At 41.9% G+C, this 23,760-nt stretch overlaps 1 protein-coding gene across 2 annotated transcripts in view; it reads right to left on the bottom strand.

Annotated features, from left to right (window-relative positions):
• KDR (kinase insert domain receptor) overlaps window positions 1-23,760 on the bottom strand; it is a 44,868-nt gene that overhangs the window by 5,789 nt on the left and 15,319 nt on the right. For both annotated transcript variants that reach the window (XM_006058316.4, XM_006058317.4), the window contains exons 11-27: window positions 22,861-22,984; window positions 22,236-22,344; window positions 21,081-21,422; window positions 18,880-19,026; window positions 17,643-17,774; window positions 15,266-15,372; window positions 14,701-14,836; window positions 14,008-14,112; window positions 12,355-12,468; window positions 11,689-11,777; window positions 10,957-11,110; window positions 8,956-9,053; window positions 6,388-6,510; window positions 6,124-6,235; window positions 5,761-5,860; window positions 5,246-5,351; window positions 3,954-4,105 (exon numbers count right to left, since the gene is read on the bottom strand). In XM_006058316.4, coding sequence (XP_006058378.2) covers window positions 3,954-4,105; window positions 5,246-5,351; window positions 5,761-5,860; window positions 6,124-6,235; window positions 6,388-6,510; window positions 8,956-9,053; window positions 10,957-11,110; window positions 11,689-11,777; window positions 12,355-12,468; window positions 14,008-14,112; window positions 14,701-14,836; window positions 15,266-15,372; window positions 17,643-17,774; window positions 18,880-19,026; window positions 21,081-21,422; window positions 22,236-22,344; window positions 22,861-22,984 — 2,250 coding nt within the window. The remainder of the gene's footprint in view (window positions 1-3,953; window positions 4,106-5,245; window positions 5,352-5,760; window positions 5,861-6,123; window positions 6,236-6,387; window positions 6,511-8,955; window positions 9,054-10,956; window positions 11,111-11,688; window positions 11,778-12,354; window positions 12,469-14,007; window positions 14,113-14,700; window positions 14,837-15,265; window positions 15,373-17,642; window positions 17,775-18,879; window positions 19,027-21,080; window positions 21,423-22,235; window positions 22,345-22,860; window positions 22,985-23,760) is intronic.

Below are 23,760 nucleotides of genomic sequence, written 5' to 3'. Positions count from 1 at the left end.
AGAGAATGAGGCTCACCAGTGACATCCTCACTCAGGAAACCCCACGGGAAAGAGGACACAATGTATTAAAAATAAGGAGATTGAAAACCCTACTTCTCCTAAATCCAGTCCCCAAAAGTGATAGTTCTACCAAATTACTGGTACCATAGTCAATCATTCATTCATTCACTCATTCAGGAACCCTCCCATGTGCCAGGCACTGTGTCAAATGATCCTCAACCACTGTCTCATGGCATCTCCATGGTACCTCTCTAGGTGGGTATCCTTAGCCCAACTACAGATGTGGAACTAAGACATAGAAAGGTTAAGGAACTTGTCCAAAATCACATAACTAGACTACCTGGATTATCATCCTGAGGGCAATGAGCAGCCACTGAAGAATTTTAAGCATGAGACTGACAAAGTCAGATACACCTTTTAGAAAGATGACTCTGGGTTCAGGAAGGTAAGACCAAAAATCATGAGATCAATTAGGGAGCTGTTCCACTTATCTAGGAGAAGGAAGGGCAGCTTGACCAAAAGGTGATGCCTCCAGGTCTGAAGAAGCAGACAGATTCCAGAGGTATTTGGGTTGTAGCCTCAAGTAGAGTTGGTGAGCTTCCTTAGAAAGGCCACTTTCTTGGTTTCTGAGCCCAATAATTCCAAACATTGTTCAGCCAGTCTCAGTTGGCAAGGCATTTTCATATACATTGTTGCATCTGTTCTTAAAAAATCTACACAGTAGGTTTTTCTTATTTCTTATTTGGAAAAGAGGAAGTGATGGCTTAGGGAGGAAATAACTAGAACTGGAGCTCAAACTTAGGTTTTTAGAGGCCATGCAGGGTTGTTTTTGTTTGTTTTTACCTCACTCCACATTGATGCCCTTGGAATAGCATTAGGAAGGAGAAGGGAGAAGAGGGCACTGGATATGATTGTTCAGTTCTTTATTAAGCACCTGATATGCATGCAGCCCTGCACGCTTCCATGTGTGCACTAAGCGTGCAGTGATATGGAGTGGAGGAGGGGGAATATGGGCTATGAGACAGACAAAAGGTGAAGAAAGAACAGGTTCATTTCAAGCAGTCTAATATCAGAGCCAAATTCAGGAGCATCTAGCCAGCAGGCTGTCCCTGGCATCAATGTACAAGGAGCATTTAAATCATCACTAGCAATTAACCAAAATGAGAAAAAAAAAAAAAAAAGTATGTGCCAGAACCTTTCTCTGGGAGAGAACTGAAAAGAAGTCTTTGATAAGCTGCTTGGAGTGGGGGGTGAAACTCCCAGGGGAAACAGTGGAGCAACCGCAGATGGTCCCCAAACTACCCTGTAAGGAAGATGAGCCCAATTAAGATGTGCTTTCTTGCAGGAAGCATGCAAACTGGGGACCGGAGCTCATCCATAGGGAAATTAGAGACAAAGCAGAGTCTAGACACTAGTGGTCCTTCCTCCTCACCCCTCCCCTACATACCTCTCAGCGTCTTCTCTAAATAAATGCTGAACAAATATTTTTTAAAATAGTTAATGGGGCAAAAAATCAGGAGGTTGGCTCCCACAGGGATGTCTCTGTCCTGCTCTATTTATAACACAATGAAACTGAAAATTATAAGCAGGAAGAAAGTGAGAAAGACACCTCGGCTCTCCTACTTGACTGGCAACATGAAGATAAAGGAACAAGTCCCCTGAAGGGACCCCAACCTCTCTTCTTGCTCCTCAGGGAAGCAGAACCACAGGAGAGCATCGAAATGAAGTGTGCTGTGTGGAGACGCCTGGACTCTGCCTCTCTTTTAACCTAAATGATTAAAATGTGACCGTGGTGTCTTATTTTTAGAAAAGGGAAAAAAGTGGAGGGGATTGAGTGGGGATGCAGACAAGAGATTCCAATTTCCATTTTATTTTTCAAATTATGGCTGGATAAAAGAGAAACTGGACTGCAAAGACCAATTCAAAAAGCACAGACAGCAAATAGCAGCCAGGCCTGCGCTGGGAGTGTGGTGTCACATTTGTCCACGCTTCTGGGGATAAATGTTAGCAGCCCTGCTTCAGATCCAGCATTGCATTTGGCACTTCCATCACATATACATGACTTCATCAACTCTCAGCACCATATGCAAAGCGCCCAAGTGAGCCAAGAGGCTGCCGGCTGGGTCCTCACCCCACCTGGTCACAGAAAACCCAAGGAACACAGCTCATGATCAAATGGCTTTCTGATCAAGCAGAAGGCAACAGTGTTGCAGGAATAATTACCACACCAGAAGGCCAGTTAAACTTGAACTAGGACTTTTTAAATATGAGGGTGGAACTATGGATTTTCAGATTTTCATTTCATTCCTCCTTCTATTTGAGGCCCCTTCTTTGGTATGGAAGAAAACAGTCCTGAGTTAGATATCAGAGGAACGAGATTCATCCCCAGGATGTATTTTAAGCAGCTCACAAAATAGCTGTTATTTATTGGGTATTCTCCAGGTACCAAGCAGTTAGAAACTCATTATGTCATGTAATTCTCAAAGTCATCATTTTTGTACACCAGTGTCCTGGCCTAGGTCACACTGAAAATTTGCCCCAGATCAGAGCTGCAAAGAGCAGACTTGGGAATCCAACCCAGTTACGAAGTCAAAGTGTTAGTCACTCAGTCGTGTCCGACTCTTTGCGACCCCCTGGACTGTAGCCCTCCAGACTCTTCTATCCATGGGGATTCTCCAGGCAAGAATATTGGAGTGGGTTGCCATGCCTTCCTCCAGGGAATCTTCCCAACCCAGGGATTGAACCCAGACCTCCTACACTGTAGGCAGATTCTTTATCATCTGAGCCACCAGGGAAACCCAATTCTATCTGACTTTAAAATCTGGATCTTTAACCACAATATCATATTCTTCCAGGTAATTGCTCTGAGTCTCATATTCAACACTTACATCAAAAGATAACAGTATCTACTTTGCCTAACTCTGGCAAAACCTGGTAAGAAAACGTTCTTTCAAAAATGCCAAAAGTTCTTGACACAGATGGAATGGAGAGCTTACTAGCTGGCTTCTACCCACTCTGAGCTTTCCTCCCTCCCATGGCAGCACTCCTGCTGCCCTCCCTGTGCAAGTCCACAGGGCACACTGACCAGGGTGACTCCCCACCTGCCATCTGGCACCCTGGCCACAGGCTAGAGCTCCTTCCCCCCCAACCCGGAGCTTCAAGGCGCCCCCTGCAGCCTGTGCACACTCAAGGGGGCAGGCTGGGCCTCTATGGTCAGGGGTGCAGTTACAGGAGGAAAACACCCGAAGGGGTGGGAGCGGGAACAAAGTGAAGTAAAGTAGTCCCAGGCTTATGAAAAGACAATTTTAATATCATATTGTAGAAACCATATCAACTCTTTCCTTATGCACAGGTGCTGGGAGAGAATAAAAAGAAAGCTGCCTTTAGAACCCTTCTACAAATCAGGAAAATACTGCAGTGCATGTGTTTTAAATAAGCCCAGAAGTCCCATTATGCAAATAAAATGCTGAAAATCAGACTTGGGAGGGGCTTCTGAAGATGTGCTGTCCGGTCTAATTCAGGACGCATCCCCACGGCAACTGTATCCCAGCCAGAGAGGCAAAAGTGTGCTTTCATAAACGCACAGAACTCTTCCTTCCTGAATCTTTCCTAAGCTGTTTAATTCACATTAATAAAAGAGTACATGGGGATAATTTAAATACAGATGTCTTTGTAAAATCGGTCTCTTTTTCTGGAGATTAACAAACTATGGCATTCCAGCTATTTGCAGCTGCAGGGCTTAGGATTCTGAAAGGAAGAGCTTCGGCCGCAATGTGGACCACAGATGGGAAGAGATTCACCTACCCAGGCACCCTCCAAGGAGGACCTCTCAGGGCCAAGGGTGAACGTGCAAGTGAAATGCAGCAACTTCATACAATGTCCTTCCTCCACCCGCCTCCCCAGGATGACCTTGAAGCCCCTTCCCCCAAGGGGATGTTGACCTTAGACTGTACCTGATTCCTGCTGTGTTGTCATAATGGAATTTGGGGTCACATACTTCCTCTTCCTCCATACAGGAAACAGGTGAGGTAGGCAGAGAGAGTCCCGAATCCTCTTCCATGCTCAAAGTCTCTGATATGGGAAGAACAATGTAGTCTTTGCCATCCTGAAACAATAAACACAGAATGCTATTGTTATGGCTTCAGTCCTTCAAGAGCCTTTACATGAAAAACAAAGCCCACGGGGGCTTCTTGTTTATGGGGAACGTGGCTTTCATATCTGAAGGTAAAACTTTAAGACAACTTTAAAAATGGCTTGTCAAAAACACAAGGGCACTTAAAAGGGATGTGTATACTTAAGGAACGAACAAACACGAGATGGGCAAAACACAGAGGAGTATGCAGGCTGTAGTTACAGCTGGAGCAACAGAACAGGCAGAGCTCCGCAGGGCTTAGAAATCATTTCTTCACAAAATCCTATCTACACCAGCCAGGTCCTTTAAAGGGCATGTCATCCAATTTTAGCCTCTACACTTCAAAGCAATGGAAAAACTGATGACAGTCTAAAGAAAAGCAATATATGTGCAGGAAAATGGGTCTTCTGAGAAAAGGTTATGCAACTTAACATTAGTTCATGGAGAGAAAGAAATAAAGGGCAATTTGATACTTCTCAATGTTTGGGAGGTTTATTGATAAAGACAGATTTGACACATTGTCCCCCAGCTGTTCAGAAGAAAACCAGGAGGAAATTGGCTTCCATTCACTCTGGTGAGAGGTGTTGACTGGAAAGTAAATAACTTTCTAAGGGTAAAGACTACAGTAAAATCCTCTGATGGAAGTTGTAGGGGCCTGGGATTTCATGGAGGGGGAAAAAAACAGAACATTTATTTTGCAGGATTCAGATATGTTTTTGCCTGAAGAATATATTTAAAATTCCTTGAAATTCTGTCCACTGTTGATATTCACCCACTGTTGATATTCACTTAATCAATGAGGTTTTGGTTTTTTTTCAATTTGGGGGTTTTATTTGTTGTTTTTGTTTGCTTTTTTTACTTCGTAAGAGCACCCGAAGACACCAAAATATACATCAGTAAAAATAAAAGTGATCAGCTGCCAGGTTATGAATTAGGATCTCATCTGTTTAAAGGGGCAACTAAGACTTTTAGAAAAGCATTACTGCTCAGATCGGGAATGTGGCTCCTTATTCAGTGGCTGAGAGGACAGTGTGGTGGCCATGAGAAGGCAGCAAGAGGGCCCTGGACAGCTAGGTACTCTCTGCAGAAGCTTCTTGCATGGAGGTCACAAACCTGTTGAGCGTTAGCTTGTAACAGATTTCCCAGATGCTCCACCAGCTCTGAAAACGTGGGTCTCTGATTGGGATCCCCATGCCAGCAGTCAAGCATGGTCTGGTACCTAGGGAAGCAAAACACTGATGTCATCAACTGCCTCTTTCCGCCTGATCTGATGCTGAAAATAAGCACTTGAATGAGTAAACATTTATAAAGAGTCCACCATGAGCCAAGATGCTAAATAGGGATATGAAACTATGTAAGACATAGAGCCCTACACTTGGAACATGAAGTGTGTACAGAAAAGGAAACATCATAAATCAACATCTAGTAAAAACTGACTGGTTCGTACAGATAAACTGCTTCATTTCAAGAAGGATGACTCTGTGGTTGAGATTATCAAGGAAGACTTCAAGGGAGAAGTAAGACACACACTGGGCCACAAAGCAGGTACACAGACTGGAAAGTCTTCTAGGCAGGGAGAATGTTTGTGAGTAAAGAAGGAGGATAGAGAAATATGTGTAAAATCTTACATTTCTGGTGTGGTATAATCAGGGGCTCTCATTCTAGTTCCTTCTTTCAGTCGCCTACAAAATTCCTCATCAATCTTGACTCCAGGATACGGAGAAGCACCTGAAAGAAAAGAGGAATGGGACACAATTGATTAGATTTTCTCTTACAGAAATCCCTGAGTCTAATTCACATATATATGAGCTTGACTCACACCTTCTTCACATGTATATCTTTTTCTCCCTTTCTTTCTCTCTCTCTTTTTCAGATTTTTATAACCCAAAGCTTCCAAGTAAGTTTCATCCAATGAAGGTGAGATACAGGAGTAACTGACTTTTATTATTTTCTTGGCAGCATGGATGGAGGAACAAGGAGAAGGGACTTACCTAAGGAAAATATTTCCCAGAGCAGGACACCAAAAGACCACACGTCACTCTGAATTGTGTAAACTCGGTCAAAAATCGTTTCTGGGGCCATCCACTTCAAAGGGAGGCGGGCCTGTAAGGGTAGAAGACAAAGAATGAAAACCCAACTTGGCAAAAACCTGAAGAAAAAACTTCCATTATCCCTGCACACAGCTTCCCAGGCTGGCCCAGGAGAGTTTGGATTCTGCAACTTAATAGATCGCAGGGTGCATCTTTGAAACTTACATCTCCTTTTCTGACATAATCTGGGTCTTTATAAATATCCCGGGCCAAGCCAAAGTCACAGATTTTAACCACGTTCTTTTCCGACAAGAGGATGTTTCGTGCTGCCAGGTCCCTGTGGATACACTGCAAAAAGAATTGTGTGCATTAGAGTTCAGCCTAGCTGATCTCTTCTACATCTGTTGTGACCTCATGCTTTAGGGAAAAAAAAAAAAAAAAACCCACATCAGAAAACCAACTGATTAACAAGCACTGGGTTAACATCTTTTATCAACACTTCGGGAAAAAAGAAGTCTGTGAGGTTCACTAAGACACACATCTGCTTATTTCATAAACAGCCTCGGACTCTGAAACTAAATAATTAAGTTGTAGCATGCTGATGGAGTCATAAATAGACTTCTCTTGGGCACAATTAAGAATGTGTTTCTGGTCACATCCACACATCCCTTTTGCCTGGCACCATATACGGTTAAAATGTGTTATTCTAAGGAGGCCCTAGAATGAATGAATGCACGGAAGTCAGAAACAAGGGGCTCTCCTTAGTTTGGTGCCCTTTGTTGGTTTCTCCACTTCATATGTAACTGAAGCTGGACCAGCTCTGAGAAACAATTCTGAGTGGGGCTTACCCTGTTTTCAAAGTGCTGGCTTATCACAGAGGCCAATGAAGGCACTCTCAGCCTCTCACCCATCAAAGAGATTCTCTGATGCACACAAAAGGAAAAGCCAGTTCTTGGCTTTCTCTCTACTCTGTTCTGTCCCTCAGTTTCTCTCTTCTCTGCATCTCCTAACTTCATCTAACTTCCTACACTAAGCAGTTCTATCTCCACTGGACAGATCTGTGACGGAACAAGAGCCTTGGGGAACACTTAGAAATGAATAAAAGGCTCAGATGAGAAACTCTTAGGTCCGTGGAACAGTGATGTGTGAGCCAAGCATGAGGGACCCCACACCTTGCAAGGCACAGGGATATATTGTATAACACGGGGAATATAGCCAGTATTTTGTAATAACTGTAAATGGAGAAAAAAATTCTATATAAATTTCAAAAAAGTTTTTTACAAAGCACATTGTATAGTATGATTAAGTAAGCCAGGAGACTCCAAAAAACACAGTCCTTCCTACTTCCTCCTCCACGCCCTACCAAAGAGCTTCCTTTTTTGAAGCAACCAGGTGTTATTCAAGAATCAGCTGGTAGATGCAGGGAAATGAAAGGATCCTCTCCTCCACCCCCCATTCCCTTCCCTGTGAAAGGAGCTCTAACTAAATGGCAGGCTCTGGCCTTTAAAACATAATAAAATAAAATCGTCAAGAAGGGCAGAAAGCCTTTCTCTTTGGGAAAATCCTCTAAGATCCCACTTCTCTCCCTTCTCCTTGGGAGCGAGAAGACAAGAGTTCCCAGGCAGAAACCTCTGGGATCCTGAGGCTCTGAAAGCTGTAACAAGCTTTAAACTCCAGAAAAAAAGACACGGCTGAGGGATTTCACTCTAATTTAGAAACAAACAACAAAATAAAAATGTTAAGTCCTTCTTCTCCAAGTAGGCTGCAGCAAATGCATTCTGTCAAATGATCCTTATTCCTGAAACTTGATTTGAATTTGTCTTGTTCCATGTAAAACCAGCCACTTCACTCTTGCCAGGGTGGTGACTTCAACCTCACTCCCTCCACAATGTTTACAACCTTTGGAATGTTTGTGACTTGTCACGTACCCACCTCAGCCTTTGTTCAGCCTATTTTTCTAATTTTAGCTCTTTCAATTGCTCTCTCTAAAGGTTGTCCTTCCTGGTTTCTAATTATACTACTAACAAATACTTTTTGATGGATGGTGATGAATGTAAAAGAAATGAAAAATAGGCTCTCTTACGCCAAGATATCTGCAAGGCTCGGCCCCTCACCTCTTCCAGGCCATTGCTCAAATTCCATGTTTCCCTCAAGCCATGGGAAACACTCAGTTTAAAATCAGTGTACAGAGAGAGGCAGTTGTGCATTCAAACATACGGCTCCTACAGACTATAACTCTTTCTTGCTTATTTTTCTACACAGTACCTGCTCCCATCTAAACCACTAGGTATTTCACTTGTTTTTATTGTTTGTTCCACCCGCTGGAACATAATCTCCATGCAGGTAGACTGTCTGCTTACTCGCCCACACGGTGTCCTTAGTGCTTAGAACAGTGGTCCTCAAACTTTTTGACACCAGGGATCACTTTCGGGGAAGACAATTTTTCCATGGACTGGGAGTGGGGGGATGGTTTGGGGATGATTCAAGAGCATTACACTTATTGTGCACTTTATTTCTATTATATCAGCTCCACCTCAGATCATTAGGTATTAGATCCCAGAGGGTGGGGACCCCTGGCCTAGAAGACTGCTGACACTTGGAAGCTATTTATCACATGAATTAATTTCATGAGCTCCTAATATCTCTTTAATGAGTAGAAATGGAACCCCCCCCAATAGACTCTCTTAACAGTCCCATGAGTGGTGAATGAACTACAGTTCCAGAAAAACACGAATGGCTGGCACTGGACATCTCATTTCCAAATTTGTAATGTAAAGAGATACTCTGTCTCACCTTCCGTGATGCCAAAAACTCCATGCCCTTAGCCACTTGGAAGCTGTAACAGATGAGATGCTCCAAGGTCAGGAAGTTCTTGTACAGATCTTCAGAAACTGTCAGAAGATACAGGAGCACAGAGATTGGTATTTCAGTCAGAAAGTATTTGTTTCTAAGCTTAATAGAGTAATCTTCATTTTAAAAATTGGGAGTTAAATTTCAGGAAATAGAAGCAAACAAAAAATGCTTCTCAATTCTGTAAGTATGCTGAATCATGGTATATTATTGGCCCTCATCAAACCTTTTAGCAAAATATTGTTTTTTTCCATTTTAGCCAAATTGGGTGAACAAATCCAGGAGGCAAAATGGAGGTGAAACTGGCATAGATAACAGGGAGGTAAAAGAGGGCTTTTACAAATTTGCTGTTTTAAACTTGTTTTTTTCATGTACCCAGAGGGATAAACAATAGTTTCATATCAAGAACTCTAAAAATAAAACAACAATCTCCAGGGTCATTGAATCTTTTCTCTACAAGCTTTGTCCTAGCATAAAGGCCAAAGGTCAAATTATAATCTACAACGGATAACTAAAAATACCAAAAATATATTTACTTCTCTCACTTTCAAGCTGAGAAAATGCTGTAAACACATTAAATCAGGCCTGTGAGGATACTTCTTTTCCTTCAAGGATATGAACCAGAGATGACAGGAACATTGAAAGAAAGATAAACTTATGTAAACTCATGGTATTTACTTCCGGGCAAGTGGTACAAATAAACACCAAGACATTACTGGGTGTTTCAACATGATCTCTTAACTTTGGTCAGATAAGATAAGACATGGCTTCTCTCTTGGAGACAAATACCAGAGTAAATGAAAACTCAGATGTAATACTAGCCTTGTAAGTAATAAAAACACTTGAATCTTTTTCTCAGTGACTTTCTATGCTTAGGGCTGGAGGCCTCTCCATGAAAAATTAGTGAAACTTCTTCCTTTTCTAAAAAAACGAAGTCAAAATTCCAGGCCAACACCCCCTCTACTCCAATGGTTCCCTCAAGCTCTTGGGTTTCCTGCTTACTGGCCACCATTTTGTGAGAGAGAAGATGGGGCAGAGACTGCTGCACTCAGTGTGCGCTGGGTTATATGAGCTCTAGACAACCTCACCATGCTTTTCTGGACCACGTTCTACCTCACACCGCCTGCTTGGCTTCTATGGGAAAGAGGTTAGTTTTATGTTCTGTGGCCTCATGTCAAAGGGAACAGAAGTGGGTTTCTTCCACTATTTCGTAACAGAACTCTTCTATGCTCATGCCTCAAGAAGAGCCAGATGTCAAGAAGCCCCACCTCTTCCTCCACGGGGCTGTCTCTGCTCCTTCTGAGGGAAGCAGATATACAGGGTATCCTGAAGCTGAAGAGGTTCTGGAAGTTAGGCTGGGAGCACAGCCCCACTCATAAAGAGCACCAAAATATCAGTGGAAGCATAAGTGGATAAAGAAACAGGTATTTTCCAAGACTCCTCTGAAGAAGTATGGAAGACTTGATAAGCCACTTGGGATAGGGTAGAGACAATAGATGCCTACACTGCCTTGGAAAAGGTTGGGTATGACTAACTGAAGGACTTCTGTTGTGCTGCTACAGCAAACAAGGTGGGGCTGAATCCCTGTGGACAATGGGGAGGCTGATCAACCACCAGGGAGTCTCCTTCGCACTGAGTTTCTCCTGCTGATACATGTTGAACCAACTCTTGAAGAGCAATGGTTTGAGTGTTGCCAATTGCTTAGCTCTCCCGGAAGACCAAGGTTTCTCAGGCTAGCCATGCTCCACTCACAACCTAGCCCACTGCTTCTTTAGACCTTCTGCCCTTCACCTTTGCAGAAACTGAATGGAAGCCTTCTAGAAATTTAGGTCTCTTCCAAATACTAGGTAAGGCTTTTCCAGGACAAAATTCTTTGTCACATCCCGTCACCTGGTCTGTTCCCACAGAGCATGTATTCGGCATGGAGGAAGCAATGGCAGGTACCTTCCTCCTCCTCCACGTCACTGAGGGACTTCTCCTCAACAAACCCAGAGCTGGCTGAGCTCTGGCTGCTGGTGATGCTGTCTAAGCGGCGTTTAGGATCCATGGTGATCTCCCCAACATATTCTTTCCCTTGCCGGAATTGTGCCCCTTTGGTCTATAAAGAAACAGATGAACAAACTCCTTGAATACCAGAAAATCTCTAAGATATAAACTATAGAAGCAATTGTAACTATTAGAAGAAGATGAGGGACATCAATTTCAGGATCATGAAATCTCTGGGCTGAAATTTTGGGCAGGTGTGCTAAATAATATATTTTCTTCCATAAAGCCTGGTTCCTTTTTAACTTAGAGATAAAGGCCTTGCTTCCAGTTTCCCTCAGACACGCTCCCAACATTAGGGCATTTTGACAGTGAGATTGATACTCGATAGGGCCAAATATGGCCAAGGAAGAGACAGAATAATCCTGAGCTGTTCTCCCCTTCTCATTCTTTTTCTTTAATCACCCACTTTCCCCTACTCAGCATCACCTGTAATGGGTCAGTAGATTACACTCCCAAAAACAAAACACGAGATGTGTCCTCCAGAAGGTAAAAGAGAAAAATACAACGGCCAAGAAAGTAACATGAAAAGATTCCTCACAAGTTCCTTGCAGAATTTTACCAAAACAAGTACCATTTTGAGTTTTCCTCTGCTTTACGATGTGGCCACAGGTGAGGTAGAAAATGACATACCTTGTAGGGGACAAATTCATTTCTCTTGCTTCTTAAGTAAGTTGACAGGTTTCCAAACTTGCAGAACTCCACAATCACCATGAGTGGCCCTGCAGACAGCACAGCATGCCAAGAAAGAAAAATGTATTTTCACTCATGTTTCTCACCAACTGTTTAATACATCAATGAGTCAGAAAACATCACAGACAAGGCTACAACCTTTCACTGGAAGCAGGATCATAGAAATCAGCTGCTTGCCATTCCCTTCCATTGTAATTTTTTTCTTTTTCTAACAGGCCTTTCCATAAAAGATTAGTCAAAATTTCAGAAGAAAATCCACCCACTTGCTTTTCCACACAACCATGTGAGCTGATTTCATTTTAGGGGGAACTACTCTTAAATTCCTTTGCTCTCAAATTTGGGAAGAAGTTTACTTTTCTCCTCTGAACATCTTTTACATAGGAAGCAAACTTTATTATAGCGATATGGCATTTTTTAATTCATAGGAAGTTCTAGAATAATCTATAGTTCCCATTAAATCTCCATGAAATACATTTATATCTAGGAATCTGCCAAAGTTTCCTAACTTAAGGAAACCAAGGCCATGGGAGTTGGGTGGTTCCCTCAAATACCAGCAGAAAAGTATATGCTGAAATCCCACAACCAGAGCTATCCACAGACACTCACCCCCTGGCTTGGTACAGGCACCAAGAAGATTGACCACGTTGAGATGGTGGCCAATATGAATAAGGATCTTGAGTTCGGACATGAGGGCTCGGTGTTCACTGTGTGTTGCTCCTTCTACAGATACAGAACGAAGAAGGCAATCAAACATAAGGGCATTACCTTAGGAGGATGAATGCCACACTGCATGCATCTGTGCAACTTTCCCTCCAGGGATAATATAACTATGAGCCAATTTACAGACTAGCTACATTAAAAGACAAATATAAGTTATATTTTATAATTCTAGATCAGATTCTTTAAATGCTTGATATTAGAAGGAAGCCATTGTGAGGTCTTCTTGTAAAGTGGAGAAATACATCTGCAAATGAAATCATGCCCAGATTTTCTTCTTTTACAAAAGTGGATTTTCACATATCAGGTTTACCATGCTTCTTAGGGCCTGATTATTTCAGTGCTTCCTCATAAGGAAGCAACATCATGTATTAAATATCCTCATGTGTTATGGGCTCTGCTGAAGTTCCCATCAATCTGTGCCGAGCAGGAAACTTAACAAGGGCCAGCTGGCAAAGCCAGTTGGTACATGAGGCTGATGAGGCCAAGACTGTGAGTTTGATCCTGTCCAGACAGGGACACTTCACTGTGATTCACAGACATGGTCCACACCTCAGACCCTGATGAGCCACCTCAAAACTACACACCCCCTTGTCCACAAGGGAGAAGAGGCAAAAGGAGAGAGATGGCTTCAAGATGCACAAGACCTATTGGCAAAGGATCCGCAGCACTGTCTCCATCAGTGAAAGCACATCACAATTCTAGCACAGAGCTTTATAGGCATGACCTCCCCCAATTAAAATGGGAAGACCAGAATACCATTACTATTAGGCTTAACAGTTGTTTGCTCTTATTGTTTAGTTGCTAAGTCATGTCCAACTCTTTTGTGATCCCATGGACTGTAGCCCGCCAGGCTCCTCTGTCCATGGGATTTCCCAGGCAAGAATACTGGATTGGATTCCCATTTCCTTCTCCAGGGGATCTTCCTGACCCAGGAATCAAACCCGTGTCTCCTGCATTAGCAGGTGGATCCTTTACCTCTAAGCTACCAGGGAAGCCCCTAACAACTGTTTATTAAACTTTTAATTCTTAAAATGTCACCCACCCATAATCCTTTTTACCCCAGCACAACCATTCTTTTGTATATTATCGTTTATATACTCCAATTCTAGGGAACATGGCTACTATTTTTACTTCTTATATCAAATTTCTTTTTCTGCTTCTTGATTGTCTGTAGTTATCTTGCTAATGCACCTCAGTACACTAAGAAACAATTTTGAAGTAACCAAGCTTTTATTTTTCTATGGCCCAGCAACTAAATATATATATATAGTTGTAAAAGCTGTTTCTTGTACGAGGGCTCTCAGGCAAGGTGGGGTGGTAGGGTAGCTGAAATCTATCCCAACTTTGCTTGCCAGGCCATGGACCCTGGCATGAGAGGAACTTTTTATCCAGTTTTCCCAAAGGCATTATACAGTCTGGCTGCAAGTTTGGCTAGTGGGGCCATCTAGCCACAAAGCCACTGATACAAGGCTTTCATCATGTTTAAAGGATGGGACGAAACAGATGGAGGGACATATCACCATATAGTTTTGCTTTTACCTTTCAACATCTTGACAGCCACTGTCTTGCAGGTTGCTGTCTTGTCAATTCCAAAGGCATCGGCTTCAATCACTTGTCCAAAGGCACCACGACCAAGAGGCTTACCTAGAGTCAACAACAAAACAGATGTCGACTTTATCACTACCGAAACCATAGGCAGAGATTCTGACTTGATGGGATGACCATACATCCTAGTTTCATGGACGGTCCTGTTGACCCCCTCGTCCTGGCTTAGTAATTTAATACCTCGCTCTTCCCTGGTGGCTCTGATGGTAAAGAATCTGCCTGCAATGTGGGAGACCTGGGTTCGATCCCTGGGTTGAGAAGTTCCCCTGGAGAAGCGAATGGATACCCACTCCAGTATTCTGGCCTGGAGAATTCCATGGACAGAGTTGCCTAGCAGGCTACAGTCCATGTGGGGGGCAAAGAGTCAGACACAACTGAGAGACTTTCACTTCACTGGGCTTCTCCCAGTTCCTCATTATCTTCACTCTCCAAATGTCCTGCTCTGAGCAATTATACAAGGAGCATACTTCTCAGTGACTAAATGGATGATTACTCGAATTCAAGAGATGAAATGAATTTTCTAAACCAGAATTGAACATGTGAATAGACTAGATCTGTCATCAGCCTAAACGAGGATGAGACGGCCTGGTAAACCCAATAGCAAATCAATATCGATTGAAAACATACCTAGTTTCAGCCGGTCTCTGGGGAATTCCCATTTGCTGGCATCGTAAGGCAGGCGTTCACAGTGCTCATCCAGGGGGAGCTCGTCTGGATCCATGACGATGGATAAGTAGCCCGTCTTCAGTTCCCCTCCATTGGCCTGGAAAGCATTACTCTTCCCGGTCACACACACTCTGTTGTTTGGCTGTTGTTTTGTGTGCTTGTTATTGTTGTTTTATAGAAGCCCCATTCTTGGTGTCTCATTTTCTAAATGGCTCATGGAGTGTGAGGGCTGTCCTAGTATAATTCTGTTCCCAGTGTCCCCTCAACCCGCAAATGAGCTCAGAGTTTAATTCTCAAATCTTAATTACACTAGACAGTCCAAGCCCATTTCTTCTCTAGTAGCTTCTATCAATTAAAGCCCAATGGTCCAGCCAAAAGTAAGTGGGTAGGAACGTTATTGTATAGAAATAAAATTGTGCCTATTGAGCCAATAACAATGGAAAGAATCAACTCAAAGAACTCCAGTCAGCTTTCATTAATCATGAAAACCAACGTGAATGGGACAGAAGGAAAATTATTCTGTTACCCGCTTAACGGTCCGTAGAACGATGACAAGAAGTAGCCAGAAGAACATGGCAATCACTGCAGTGCCTACTAGAATAATGACTTCCAAGTTTGTCTTTTCCTGGGCACCTGGCAATACACAAATGAATGAACATCAACAACTGGAAACTCATACCTTTTGACATAAAACAACAAAGTTCAATCACTAAAGCAAAACTTCAATCTTATGAACTCAGAAAAATCCTAGGCATTAATAGTCACAATCTCTAACTTGGATGGAGCTTATAATATTCTTAATGGATAATTTAAAGTTTGCAAAACATTGCTCATGAAAACTTCCAACATTAAAATTCTAAAGTAATTAAGGAAAGAAATATTAATATCTTAAAAGGCAAACAAAGTGTTTGTAAAAGAGCAGACTTTGATGGAAAGAAAACAGATCATGTTCTATAGAAAAGAAAAGTATCATATTTGGAGAAAATAAATATATGATTTTCTGCTGATAGTCTATATTTTGATCTGTATGGAGTTTGAGGAGGACTGTTTAAGAAAACAAGCAGGGAAATAAATGTATTCCTTTGGCCAGAGAACCATTGGTGACCACACACCTACTAACTAGGTGTACATCACTTTAAATATGTCATGCCACTTAAGTCTTCTCAATAACCCTCAGTTTTGAGATGGAGAAGACGCTCAGAGAGAATTAAGCTATTTCATCAAGGGCACACAACAAGTTGCTGGAATGGTTAAGAGCTGAATAAGGTCTGTTCAACACCAGCTAACATTACATTACCCCATCCTCATGTGGTAGTAGCCTCAGTGAGGAAAGAGAGAGAGCTGAAGTGAGTGCATGAGTGCACAATCACTCATGAAAGGACAGAGAAGAGAACAAGCTGAAGGTCAGCATGGAAGCTGCAGATGCTCAGGACTCCAGAGGACAGCTCTGAGGGGGGAAAATTAAGCCCAGAGGAGGCTTTCAACTAAGAGTGATTAGCAAAGTGGTGATAAGGAAGCAATTATCACTTAGGGTCACTTGCCTGTTGGAGGAGTGCAATGTGAATCAAACTGGGCCACAAGCTGTGAGCGTGGCTCAGGCAGCCTCAAGAAGACAGGAAGACAAGTAATTAATTAGTTAGCAAAATAAGAGTTACAGTTGAGAGACAAGCATCAAGTCTGCTTGGAAGCAAGCAGACTTTGTTTTTCTGGTGGTCTTACTGAAGGATTTCTCCGTTTATACATAGAGATTGAAACATCTGTTTGTTCAGAGTAGGAGGTGCAAAGATGCAACTGTCTATATAAGTTGGAGCATTAATACTCCCATATGAACATTTGGGAAACTAGCAGGAGCATTAAATACATACCTCATCCTTTCTTAATATTCTCTCCTGGTGAAAAGTAAACATAATCTCAGTGCCAATGTTACCTAGTTAGGCCTCCTTGAAACCAGCTGCAGAAAGCTAACAGAGCTGAGGCAGGGCATGGGAGAGAACTGGAAATCTCCCTTAGGATTTGCCCTAAAGCATAAAGCAGTTTGAATGTGACCAACCGCCATGCCACTCAAAATCTTTATTTGCAAGTGCAGGTTATAAAATGGCAATAAGCCTACAGATTCAAAAAGAAGTCAAAGTATTGAGATGTAACACTTGGCATCATAGATTAGACAGATTAAAGGGACTAAAATCTAGACCTTGAAAGACAAATTAGGATGAGTTCAGAGAAATCTGTCAACTCCTCCACCTATCAACACTCCTCTCCTTTCCCCCTGCATACCATTCCTTCACCCACATAATACAGTTTCATTGTCCTGCTCATGGGTTATTTTTTTTTTAAAGATAGGGACACACTTTTGAAGATAAAATATTCTGTCACAAATTACCTTTCCCATCTGAGAAAAATGCTAGATTTCACATCATTCCTGCATATTCATTTAGATAAGAACCCCAAATTTTCCATTTCAGAGAAGCAATGGTCCATTGTTCACAATTGAATCTTAATTATCTCCAGTCCAATAAAAACTATGAACCTCTGTGACTCTCTAGATAGCACTGATTTTCATGACTAGGCAGTAATTCTACCCAATAAATATAGGGGCTTAATTTTCATAACTAGTTAATTAAGCCAGACATATGAAGAAAGAATCAAGGAAAGAAAGACATTCTACCTGCTGGGCTAAGAATTTTTTCTACAATGAGAACTGCAGAGATAGAAATGTGATGCAAGCAGAATTAAAATAACATTAATTATGTTTTCTGGTTAAAATAAATATATATTTATAGTAGAAAACTTACAAAGTACAAAGAATATTAAAAACCAGCTATAATCCTCCCACCCAAAGTACTTGAGTACAGATACAAGCTAATTTTTAAAAGCAATCTGATTGTCTGTGAATTCCCACTGACCTTCTACTATGAAAAATGCCTCCACTTTTGCACACCCAAGAACACTGCATGCCTGGCAGGTGTACAGGCCTTCATCCTCCTTCCTCACCCTGCGGATAGTTAGGTTTCGGTTCCCATCTTTTAGCACAATGCCTGAGAAAGGGAGAAAATGCAGTTTTTGTTTTATTCTTAAATTTTTATTTGAATATAGTTGCTTTATAATGTTGTGTTCGTTTCTACTGTACAGCAAAGTGAATCAGCTATATGCATACATATATCTGCTCTTTTTTTGGATTTCCTTCACATATAAGTCACCACAGAGTTCCCTGTGTAGAGTTCCCTGTGCTGTACAGCTGTTGTTTAGATGCTAGAGTGTGCCTGATTCTTTGCAGCCCCATGGACTGTAGCCAGCCAGGCTCCTCTGTCCATGGGGTTTCCCAGGCAAGAATTACTGGAGAGTATTGCCATTTCCTTCTCCAGGGGATCTTTCCAACTCAGGGTTTGAACCCATGTCTCCTAAATTGACAGACGGATTCTTTACCACTGAGTCATCTGGGAAGCCATGCTATACAGGAGGGTTTTTATTTTATGATGTGGTCTGGTGGAGCTTTCCAGGAAAAAAAATTAATATACATATTTCCCTTTATCTTGGGCTAGTGTCTGACTCCAAGGAGTCAGGGTCAACTGCTATCTCAGCACCCATGGCTTCCATGAGAATTCAGCAGGCTCTGGATACTTGGGCTCTGAGTCTACAAAATGAGTCAGACCATGGACACTAATACTGCTTTTTGTTCTGCCTAAAACAAATCAATTAACAGCATAGATGTTATACTATATGACCCTTCTATGTGGAATCTAAAAAATAAAACAAGCTAGTGAATATAACAAATAAGAAGCAGAATCACAGAGAACAAACCAGTGATGACCAGTGGGAAGAGGGGAGCGGGTGGGGGAAGATACCATAGGGTAGGGGATTAAGAGGAACAAGCTGCTATGTATAAAATAAATAAGCTACGAGGATATATTGCATAGTGCAGGGAATATAGCCCATATTATGCAATAATGATAAACAGAGTAATAATTTTGAAAAGTTGAGAATCACTATGTTGTCCGCCTGAAACTTAAATAATATTGTACATCAACTATACCTTAATAAAAATAAATAAGTAAATAATTTTTTTAAAAAGATAATATGGACTTTAGGCAATATCTCTAGGAAAATTATGCAGCCAAAGTGAGATAGACATGCTCTGTTCACCTGAGTCCTCCACAAGCGTCTCATTATCTTTAAACCATGTAATCTGTGGAGAGGGATTCCCAGATGCTGTGCAGGAAACTTCGATGGTTTCACCAATACTTGTCGTCTGATTCTCCAGGTTTCCTGTGATCATGGGTGCCATGCGCTCTATGTAGACACACAACACACACACACACACACACACATACACACACAAATCACAGGACATTTAGTTATGACTTTTGAAGTGGTTTTCATATTAGTAAACTATTAAACCATTTAGTAAACTATTAATTTACTAAGCTGAAAATACACAGAGGTGGACAGCAGGAGTGTTGTTCACTGAGCAAAGTTAAATCAAACAAGTCAGTTCAGACAGATTACTGCATCTCTGAACATTCATACTAGTGATTTGACCTGGTAGTCAACACAAAATTAAAGTTGTCATTCTTATGGACTTCCCTCCTATCAAACAGATAGATAGATAGATAAATTCTGGCCACTGATACCCAAGAATTCTGCCATGTTTCTCTTGGAAAGTATATAACTTCAGTGCAATTCAACAAAGAACACCTTATATTTATTTGGTATTTTTTACAAAACTCATTTGTCCTACTTCTGTTGCTCACTGTCAACTCTGTGATGGGAGTAATAGTCTTATTTTGAAGATGAAATGGGTTAAACAACTTGTCCAAGTCCCTGTAACTAAGTTAACAGCTGAATTCAGAATCTAGCTGGCCAAAAGGTTAGTTCAATACTATTTCCACTAAAACATAGACAAAATAATAATACTCTAACAAAAGTCCAAGATTTTTGTTTTTAAATGAAGCCCACGGGTACTTGTTTAAATGTACAGGACAACTTTAGATTTAACCTTTCCTACAAATCAGCAAAATGCTATGGAAATAATTTGTCCAAACTAACTGAATATCAAAAGGAATTTTGTTGAAAGAATCCACTTCAACATTTGGCAAAACGACAGTACCTCAACAGTGAACTGCACTAGGGCTTAAGCAAATAGACTCTAGTCTATTTCCAAGAATAATTTTTGGAAAGCAACCTGGGAGTCCTTAGGGAAGCAAACCAGCCCACCGTGAGCAAGTGTTTCCTGGGCATGGCAAGCCGGGAGCCTCCTTTACATCTCTTCCTGAAGTTTTTCATTAGCTTGAAACAAGACCAGTCACCAAGATGAACAGAAAAACCATGTTCATATATGGGCTGTGATCTGAAGAGCCTTGGGATGACTACACTCAAAAAATCTCTTCTTTTGACACCAGAGTCTTAACACTAGCAAAATCGATCCTAGTTCCCGCCTGAAAATATGCCAAGGCCTTTGAAATGTTATTTGTCTGAAACTGCAGTCTAAATTAGCTTATCTGGGCAGTTCTCCTTAAAAAAACAGAACATATGCATCCTAGGAACTAGGAAGGGACACTAAGGAGATGAGAAAATGAGAAGAGAGGGCACAAAGAGAAACTCTCTAAATTTGCCTGATTTCCCCAGAGACAGAGGAGACAGAGGCTGCACAGATTTTGTGCAAGGTGAAATGTTAGACAAGGTGTAGAGAGTGGCTTCGTGTGGAACTTACAAAGCCTTTTGCTCATTAGAATGATCAACTCATGACTTTGAGCTGTACCACAGAGGCACACACACTGAGTGCACCCTCCCAGGGGCTCTCACAGGTCTTAAACAACCCCATCACCACACTCTCCAGGCAGCAAATGTCTTATCAAGCAGTATGTGCCACTATGTTCTATGTTTGGAGCTCAGCAAGGAGTAAAGCAGAAAACAATCCCAGTCTTCATGGACACAGAGCATTCACTGGACTATGACGGGCTGTCTGTGTTCTCATCCTACCCACCGAGTCACCACTGTGACCTTCCAGAACCCTCCAAGCTCATGGTGGGCATTCACACATACACGTCTATTTAAAACAATGAATGCCCAAGAATGAGGCAGAAATGTCCCTGGTTTAGGGTAATCCCCTGAAGACAGCGGTGAGTGATTCCACCATCAGGGTTGGAAAGAATAGGATTATTTTCTCTTTTCAATACATCACTTCAGCATGATTAGCTTCCTTCTGCCTTGAGTTTTGGTGAGTCAGATATGAGCTCATCTGTCTAATATATAAGCACATAGAAGACAATCTTCTCATGGGCCCTGAAAGCATTACATTGAAGGCAACCCAACTGCCTCTGGATGGTCCAGAGTGACTGCCCTACCTAGGACTGTGAGCTGCCTGGCCACACAATGTCTTTTCTTAGTCTTCCTGTCCTGAGCAAAGCAGACATAGTCTCCTTGGTCCTGCAAGGATGCATTCTGCAGCTCCAAGATCAAGATGTCATTTGTGTTGTTAGAGATCATGGTGGCATTCATTTTCCAAAGAGCATCCAAGTTCTTGCAGACAGGTGTGGGTAAATCGCCCATGTGGATGGGCAGGGCCTGTGGGCCGAGTTTGTACCACGTGAGGTTCTCAAACATAGTTCTGTCCGCGGAGCACCACAGAGACACATTCTCCTGCTCGGTGGGCTGGATGCCAGGATTCAACGTGATTTCAGGACCCCCTGAAATGTAAAACCCATGGTTAGCAGATAGTGATTTGCCTTGGGCTTTTTGCTACTGCTTTCGTGTTGCCTTCAGTCTGCAATGAAGCACCAAGAAAAGTGAAGCCCTGGCATTCCCAGACAACAGAATGTAAGGAGACAACCAAACTGGACAATGTGGTTTCAAAACGTAGTGTTTTGCTAAAACACATTATTTGGAAATGTAAATGAATTCCTCAGGTATTTCTAAAATCTCCACTTGGAGTCTAAGTATGGTTTTAAGATTAAAAAATGCAAATTGAAAGAGGATAATTATAATATGAGATTTACAAACTTAATTCCTCATTGATATGTAACACTCATTGACAGGAAAGCTATGTTTATTACCATGAATTGGCCCAGACCGAAATATTTTATCCCAGTCAGCTAAAGCCAAACCGTAAATTAAGATGAACAGACAAAATCGGCAGCATTGGGATGGCACTGCTCCAATGTCATTACAACTGTCTCCCCAAGACCCAACTTGTCAAATGTTCAACAGCAAGCCCATAAATATTGATTGAATCTCGCTAAGCCAAACACTGTGCTAAGACTCTGATGACAGACACAAAAAACATGGCGCAGGACTTGAGGGTCAAAATCAGCTGTTCTCTCTCCTGTAAGGTCAAATGCACTGACTTCCCATGAGTCCAGGAGCTACCTGAGGAGTTCTCATCTATGAACAAAAGCATCGATGATCCACCCACATTCCCTACCTAAACCCACTGCCCCTCATGGGAGCAGTCAGGACAACAGAGTATCTATCAGTCAGCCCAGCCCCTGGAGAGCACTTACTGGTCACATGGAAGGAGATAACCCTCTCTCCTCTTCCAGCTTTGTTCACTGCTTCACATTTATACAAAGCAGACACATTGGCCGCTTGGATAACAAGAGTACTTACAGTCTGTGAAAAAAATAAATCCCAGGCCATAAACAATGGAGCCTATGTTTATGCACATGCACTCAGACTAAAACTCAGTACCCTCCCCCCCACTGCTGCAACCTGCCTACTCCATTCATACTCCAGTACTGACTGCGCTCAAATCTGTGCAATTATAATTATGCTGATGCCACTCACACATCCTACAAAATGAGCTTTGGAACCATAAAATTTTAAATGTTTTAACACAACATTACATACCTTTTCTCACTTTCATGTTTATAAAATCAGAATTACCATACAGCTGATGTACAGTTAATGGCATATGTATTTTACGTTTCTCTGATACAGTAATAGCAAGTCAATAGTGCTTCTAAAAGTCAATGGTGTTTTCAAACTGGCTTAATATGCTAGTATTTTATCATTCCACTTATCTGACAGTCAATCTCCAATATTCCTCACCTATTATTTTACCGTGCTTCCAGTCCATCCGTCCTTAAAAGACAGACAGATTTTCAAATTTAAAAACTTAAAACTCACTTTGTTTCTTCCTTCAATTAGGGCAATCTGATTTTTGTTGACTTCGATTTTGTTTCCCCCCTGGAAGTCCTCCACGTTTCTCCATTCCTTACAAGTGTATGGGTTTGTCGTTAAGGCAGTGAGGCTGTAAGACAGAGGTAACAGGTGATGTCATGACTTAATTTTCCTTTAATTCAAATCAATATCAAGGAAAGGAGTCAGACTTTGGTTATTACATTCTTAGAAATAACTTCGAATGCACTCCGCCGAGTTACAAGACTTGGCGCCAATTAAAAATAGGCCTCGGCAATGGAGGAAAAGGTTCTAGGTAGATTCATTCAGGATACAGGAGGGAAACAGCTATTCTGGGAACAAACCTCCATTCATAAATCGGATCGACAAGACAATTCAAGTTAATTTAGTTCAAAGGAAGGCAAGGAAACTAAGAAGCCATTGGGCTTCTTAAAGTAATTTCCCTGGGACTGTAGCCTGTGTAGGAAACGGTCAGCATCTGAGGAAGAAACTAGAGAGGCCATCTCGAAAACAACAACAGGAAGTGCACTGCTTAGGGTGGTGGTGGGCGACTTGTTGTTGCTGTTTTTCCTAAGGATGTCTGGACTTGTGTGTTAGGACCTGATAAGCCAGGCCTGAGACTCTGAGGTCTATCACTCCCTTGCAAGCATCAGCACTTCCTCTGAGATGGACCTTCTCACAGATAAGGAGATTGGGGTATTCACTGGCTGACTGGCATAGGAAGAAAAACCAAGGCCTGGCAATTAACAAAGTGGCAAAGAAACTGCATTCAGAGAGGTAGATATAAGGGCTAATTAGAGAGAGCTAATCTCAAAGCAGGATACCCCAAGGAATGACATCTCCTAAGGACATAGCACAGAGAAAGATGGAAGGAGATGAAGAGTACTG

The sequence above is a fragment of the Bubalus bubalis genome, chromosome 7 (assembly GCF_019923935.1).
Source record: "Bubalus bubalis isolate 160015118507 breed Murrah chromosome 7, NDDB_SH_1, whole genome shotgun sequence".
Taxonomy (NCBI): Eukaryota; Metazoa; Chordata; class Mammalia; order Artiodactyla; family Bovidae; genus Bubalus; species Bubalus bubalis.
The sequence above is the reverse complement of the archived record's forward strand: the minus strand, read 5'-3'. Positions and strand labels throughout refer to the sequence as shown.